This window comes from Cricetulus griseus, chromosome 5 (assembly GCF_003668045.3).
Source record: "Cricetulus griseus strain 17A/GY chromosome 5, alternate assembly CriGri-PICRH-1.0, whole genome shotgun sequence".
Taxonomy (NCBI): Eukaryota; Metazoa; Chordata; class Mammalia; order Rodentia; family Cricetidae; genus Cricetulus; species Cricetulus griseus.
In genome coordinates this window covers 178,418,856-178,426,084 of record NC_048598.1, presented here as the reverse complement: position 1 = coordinate 178,426,084, position 7,229 = coordinate 178,418,856, and the positions used below count along the sequence as shown (strand labels likewise).

At 41.1% G+C, this 7,229-nt stretch overlaps 2 gene segments (V, D, J or C); both read right to left on the bottom strand.

Annotated features, from left to right (window-relative positions):
- Nucleotides 1-224: 224 nt before the first annotated feature.
- Nucleotides 225-682, bottom strand: LOC107980365. The segment is given in 2 exon segments: nt 225-553; nt 637-682. Coding segments are annotated over 2 exon segments (375 nt in total).
- A 3,997-nt stretch (nt 683-4,679) lies between these two features.
- Nucleotides 4,680-5,246, bottom strand: LOC113836141. The segment is given in 2 exon segments: nt 4,680-5,095; nt 5,201-5,246. Coding segments are annotated over 2 exon segments (462 nt in total).
- Between the last annotated feature and the right edge of the window lie 1,983 nt (nt 5,247-7,229).

Below are 7,229 nucleotides of genomic sequence, written 5' to 3'. Positions count from 1 at the left end.
ACTGGTAAACAGCTGATGGAGGTTAGTGTACTTTAAGAACATCCCCCAACACATCACTTTCTTCCCAGTGGTCCTTTGAAAAATGGACAAACACCCTCTAGGAATGGGAAGTGACAAACAAAGGGACACTCAGATTGGTTATGTCCGAGCAAGCCTCCAGGGTGATCTTCTCTGTCATCTCAGTTCCAGAGAAGCTTCCTGCTCCTCCACGGTTTCTGACACACTCAGGATGTGGTTACAACACTGTGTGTCCAACAGTAATAGACTGCAGAGTCCTCAGATGTCAGGCTGCTAAGCTCCATATAGGCTGTGCTAGAGAATGTGTCTGCAGTCAGTGTAGCCTTTCCCTTGAACTTCTGATTGCAATCAGTATTACCATTTTCAGGATTAATGACTCCAATGCACTCTAGGCCCTGTCCAGTTTTTTGCTTCATCCAGTGCATGACGTAGTAAGTGAAGGTGTAACCTGGAGCCTTGCAGAACAACTTCACTGAGGACCCAGGTCTCACCAGTTCAGCCCCAGACTGCCGCAGCTGGACCTGGGAGTGGACAACTGTGGAAAGAAAGGAAGAGTATATATCTTTGACACCTCAGTCCCTGTTCCTTCTTCTGGTTTAGAACTTGAAATCCTCTTACCTGTAGTTACTGACACAAGAAAGAGAATGATCCAGCTCCATCCCATGGTGAGGACTTGTGTCTTGTGTAAGTAAGGACAGGACACTGCTCTTATGCTGTGCTGAGGTGTGGATGTCCTTGTATTCACCATAGTAGACTCAAGTAATTTGCATATTAATGGACAGGGTACTCCTTAGATAAGGACCTAGTCTTGTTGGAGAGGAAGGTAGAGGAGACATATATATAGGTCAGGCAGCAGGATGCTGAGGTCCCAGTCCTAATCCTTTCTGAGGATATATATAGCATCCTTGTTCTCTGGGCTCTCTGCAGATGCTGAGGTAAGTCCTTATACAAGAGCAATATAATTGTCCCATGCTGAACCAGCTTAGTCAAGATGGTTTTTGATACTAGCCAGAATATCAATCTCAAAGTGAAAGTAAATAATCCAAATTAGAAAACAAAACCCAATTTAACACTTCAGGTGACATGAATATATGTACATATATACAATAAAAACAGTCAAGGATTACACAAGAAATTAGACCAAAAAACAAATTAAGAAAAATAGTGGTATGCACCATAGCTAAACCCTACAAATCAATATTAGATATTTAATTAAATAAATTAAGAAAGAAAAATAAAGACATACAGACTTTCACCATGCTTCCCAAACTCTCACTTCCAAACTCCTAACCTCTTCTTCTCTATTTAGTATTTACACACACACACACACACACACACACACACACACACACACACACACACACACGCAGGTGCATGGGCATGTTTATACACAAAGATATGCATACAACATGCTAGGTTTGTTCAGTGTTGCATGTACATGATTTCAGGGCTGACAACATCACATTGGAAGTTTGAAAATATTCACACAGCATACATATGATCAGGAGCCCATATACACATACGAAGGTAACTCAATCACAAGAAGAGGGAAAATGAATTAAATAGTAAAAAGAATACTTGATATTCATTTTTCTAAATGATACTTGGGTATGTTTATAGATATGAAAAGAATTTTCATTTTTGAATTATTATAATTCACAGATTAAATTCACATGTGAATTTCTATCACATAACTTAGTATATCTTGTCAGAAACAAGAGATAATAATGGCTGATACACATATAAGACAATTCATTGGTTTGTCTGTAGAAAACCAATAGTGATGAGACTGGTGTGCACTCTTCACCAAACAAAACACAGCTTCACCATAAGTTCTCACAGTCAACCAATAGGCTACAGATGAGAGACAGGAACGTGTGTTCATGAGAGGTCTACACCAACATCTGCATCTATTGCAGGGTCATTCCTAGGAGTCAAGATAAGAAAAGGACTTCACTATGAAGCTGAGAGTGGTTTGTGGGGTGTGGGAATTGAGAAGTTAATGGGATGATTAGCTGATCACTATTATCAAATATGTCATAGTTGCAAAAATGATCAAAGTTACAATACAATGACTAAGTTGAAATGATCACAGTATTTGAGGAAGAAGTCATTGACAAAAAAAAGGATGGCAAAGAGAATCTGTGAGAATAATGTGATGTGGTCTTGAGATGAGGAAACCAGTGTTCTGTGTGTGAAATTGAATGGACCTGAGTAAGTTACAAGTGAGATAATAAAGGGACATGAACACATATACTACCTGACCTGAGTCACATAGAGAATGAAAAGGTGAAAATCCTGACATGGGGAACATTGGTCTGATTCCCAGAGTCTGAGGTGAGTAGGGGAGTTTACAGTGGAAGGGAACAAAGTCAGAAAACACAGGAATTCACATTCCACAATTGTTGAGTGATATATATTCAGTATTTGAAACAGAAAGAATGATATGAGATAGTAAGTTAATTGCTCAGTGTTCTGTTTCCACACTAAACTCATATTTTTTTGTTGTTGTTTTTCGAGACAGGGTTTCTCTGTGTAGCTTTGGAGCCTATTCTGGCACTTTCTCTGGAGAACAGGCTGGCCTCAAACTCACAGAGCTCCTCCTGCCTCTGTCTCCTGAGTGCTGGGATTAAAGGAGTGCACCACCAATGCCCAGCCAAACTCATAATTTTAATATAAGGCAGTGTTATTGGTATAGAAAATTGTGATTTGACAACCTATGACTTTTGAAAACCAAATTTCAAACACTGGTGATAGTGTACAAACTCATTGTTGATGTCTACTCTACTCATCATTGTACGTGAATAGGACACAAGAATATAATTACTGCATCCACTGTATGGGTGTTTACACACATGCTTTTCTCATTATTAAATTAATTCTCTAAATTTTTTCTCCATCCTTAATGTCCTATAGATTTTTCAATACCTACATACCTTCTTTCATCTTTTTTTCTGTCATTTGAAAAGAAAAACAGAAACAAAAATTAAAAAGAAAAAATATTCAGTAAAGTCCCTGTTTTGTTGTCAAACATCTCCTCTGAAATATGGTTGATGTAACCTGATGTAACCTCTCTGATGTAACACAGAGAGACCTGTGTCTCTCTGCTGTGGAAAACTGACTTCCTCCCAGCAGTTGTCAACTGTGAATGTCTTTATTGATAAGAGAGAGAGTTAGTGTCCACTGCCATTGCTCCATGCTTGTGTGAATTGAGTTCTTAATCTGTCTCCATAGTAAAACCTGGAGTCAAATGTAGAGGGAAATGCTGAGAGATTAGAGAGAAGGAGCAAGGCAAAGCCACCTTGACCTCATTAGCATCCCAGCAGGAACGAGACAAGTTCCTGTTTCTTCCCACTTATATCCACTCTGCCCAGCCACCTCACTTCCTGTCTGTCTGTACAGACTTCCAGACCTGTGGTTAGCTAGTGACATGCTCCATCCTCTCATCTTCAGAAAAGCTTTATTTGTCCAAGCAAGAAGTCACCTCTGTCTTCAGCTTCTCCATGTCTTGTTCACAGTGTCCGAGTTCATATGTGTGTCTGCTATAGTGTCCCTAAAAACAGTTTCCTTGATGCTGCCAGACATTGTAATTCTTGCAATCATTCCAGCCACTCTTCTTCATAGGTTCCTGAGCACTGAGGGGAGGGTTGTGACAAAGACATCCCACTTAGGAATGAGCATGCCAAAGGCTCTCCCTCTCTGAAGGTCATCAAGTTGTGGATTTACTGTTTCTCTTCTTAAACACAGCAAGTATGAAACAGAACATTGGGGCAGCGAACTGAGCTCTGCAGAGCCTTTCCTGTCCCTGAGATATGACCTCATCATACAACAGCACCTTCCAGTTATCATTAAGTAGATTCTTGTGGAACTTTTTAGTACACATGTGTAACATCACATCTGTTGTAAAATCACTTTTCATGGACAGGACGAGGTCTGTACAGGATTCCTGGCCTCAGGTAATTGAATCTGTCATTTTTTGCTTTCCCTGACAGGACTGCCAATTTCTCTTCCAACGTCCATGTTGACTGTAGTTTACTAACTACCAATCGTGAATTCTTTCAGAGAGATTTTCTAGGTCAGCAGATCTCACTTCTCAGGACCATTTCCATGTGATCAGATGCACGTGTTCAATACAGTCCTGGTTGTGGAATCCCATATTCACGTCCTGTAGAAGACAATAAACCATCCTTGAAGTGCCATCTCCACACAGACTCTGAACTGACTTTACTGAAGGACCAGCTGATAGAAAACCCACGTATGAACCTGATGTGCACCATTGTCAGGGAGAGGAGGGGAGGTTTGAGCCTTGGTAGGGTTTATGCTCCTGTATATGGGCCCCAACTTTCTCTTGATTTACCCTTAAATATAAGTTCTACTCTAATAAAGAAATCTGTCCAAGGATCTACTTGAATATGAGAAAAAAGACACGGAACACCCATGAACTTCCTGCTGTGATTTCAGTGATATAATGGAGATGTTTTTACCCTCAGAGCTCTCACTTTGCATTTTGTTCATCTGAGACTCAGCCTCCTATGCTTAAATAACAGCAGAAACACAGGAGATGCATTGAGGACAACAGTCACCCATAGCACAAATATTTAGAGAGACTTTCTGGCAACTGTAGGATGAACGGCAGCAAGGCTGCTGATGAACATACACAGTTATGTCTTTATAGTCTCCTGGGATTGACCTGTGTTCTGTGTGTGCTGTGCGCCCCCTTGTGGCCGTTGGAGGTTTATGTCTGGGTTCACACTGAGATCACTCGCTGTGTCTGTAGTACAGTAATAAGTGGCGGTGTCCTCAGACTTCACACTGTTCATTTGCAGGTACAGAGTGTTCTTGGCATTGTCTCTGGAGATGGTGAACCGGCCCTTCACGGATGGTGCATAGTTTGTGGTACTGCCATCATAATTAATTTCTCCAACCCACTCCAGGCCCTTCCCTGGAGCCTGGCGGACCCAGTGCATCCAGTAGTCACTGAAGGTGAATCCAGAGGCTACACAGGAGAGTTTCAGGGAAGCTCCAGGCTTGACCAGGCCACCCCCAGACTCCACCAGCTGCACCTCACATTGAACACCTGCAAACATAAACATTCCTGATCAAGAAATCATCACACATGTCCATTGTTCCTCAGATTAATGTCCACTCACACAGTCAGCATCTACTGCTCTCCATAAATTACCTTTTAAAAGAGCAACAAGGAAAATGCAGCTCAGCCCCAACTCCATGCTGATCCCTGAGTGAAGTCTTGGGATCCACAGCTGAGCTCCTCTCTCTGAGCTGTAAGGTCAGGACTGGGCTGCTTTTCATGATCAGAGAGAGGGCCCATTTGCATGTCTTCCGGCTTTATAGCAAGCTCTGTCATGGAGTCCAGAGGTGTCAGGTCCTGGGTTATTTGTTAATGTTCTGGAGGAATCTGATAATGAAGTTAATGTTGGGGAAATATTATTAAATTAGATCATTTTCAAATCATCTCCTATTATCCCTTTTTCTATAAAGACTCATTTTCATGTTTATTTCAACTCCCTTCTCCACTTCTGGGATTAAGAAAGCAGTGACATTGCTTTGCAGTGCTCATTTTTTATGAAGTGAGCACTATTGTGTTGACCTCATCCCTGATGAACATAAAACTTCTAATATAGCTATAGCTTTGTGTAAAGCTGCTTCCTGAGGTTGGAAACTCCCTTTCTGTATGTAGGTCATGTGACATGCCTGAATTCCAGTGTTCAGCTAATCACATGTAAAAGTCTTTTCCAGATACTGTGTGTATTTCATGTGTTATTGTCTAATTCAGTTTTCCTTTGCTGCATGATTACTTATTTGACCCTAGAAATAGGGAGTGACTGAGAAGCTGAACTTCAAGGCAGAGCTCAGCATTTGACTTCTGTGTCTGCAGGTGGCCCTGTCAGAGGGGCAGACTGTGGCAACTGAAGTTCAGGAGTCAGGCCACCAAGAGGTGAATACATGGGGGATTGAATATCTGATAGGAAAAACCTAGAGTCCACAGACCCCAGAATGTCTTTTGCCTTTGCTGTTCTGTTTCATTTTTGCTGCTGCCATCTTTCTCTGGTACCTGGCATGATGTGAATGGGTCTGGGGAGATCCCCACTGCCTGCAATACAGTGTGTTCTCATGTGGAAACATCCCATTCTACTGGACATTTTTACCTGTGCATTATCGTTAAGATAATTTCATCTTAACACATACTGTCTAATTGATAATAATAATAAAGTTAGTTTAAATCGACTAATGATGTTGAAAATTAATACAAGGGAGCTTCATACAGGGAGGGCCTATGAGTTTCACCTCCACAGCTGCATAAATTGTAGTTCTGGTTAATGAATAGGGAAAACACTTGAGTCCCTGGAAGCCAGGCTCTCTCAAATTCTTTCAATCTTATTGTTGAAAGATGCATTCACAGGTCTCTGTAAAAAATATTGGAATCCAAGTTAGGAATACTTATATTAGGAGATGCTATGAATTCACCCTTTCATTTAAAGCCTTCTCAACAGAAGGAAATCCAACCTGGTGCTGGAAACCTAGTCAGCTGCCCAGGGTTTCTCACATCATAGATGGTGGAGGAAAACATTCAACTGCCACTAACTAGCATGATTTCTAACTACACTCCAACTCTTTGTCTTCAAACTTACAAATATGTGTTGTTATCTCCACTCATCAAGAAAACTTGCCTTGGCAAAAGTTGGAGGCCATTACAGAAAACCACAGCAGATAAAATGCAGAGTAGTTAAACCTAAACCTCACCTGATGCATCTACAACGCATCTCCTGCATCATAGGCTTAGGGATTGTTGTAGAAGAGGAAGTAGAAAGAGTGTGTGCACCTTAGGAAGGGTAAGCCTGCTCTGAGATTGTCTCCTATACATATTAGAGAAGATGTGTCCATCTAGTCTACCTGACAAGGCTCTTGAAACATGAGCCAAATAAGAATGAAAACAGCAGACACACTAACATGGAATGAGGAGAGTTTACCAGGCCTCAGCTCTACTCAAAATTTTTATAGGCACTAAGTAGCCCAGAGCAGGAGAAAGAGTCTTCAAGAGAATAGAGTATACCTCTAGGTTTTCCAATACCATAAAACCCTGAAAACTTATTACATAAACTGTAGTTGAATTTCATTATTTAGAAATACAGAAATCACACACACACAGACACACACAGACACACACACACACACACAGACACACACACACC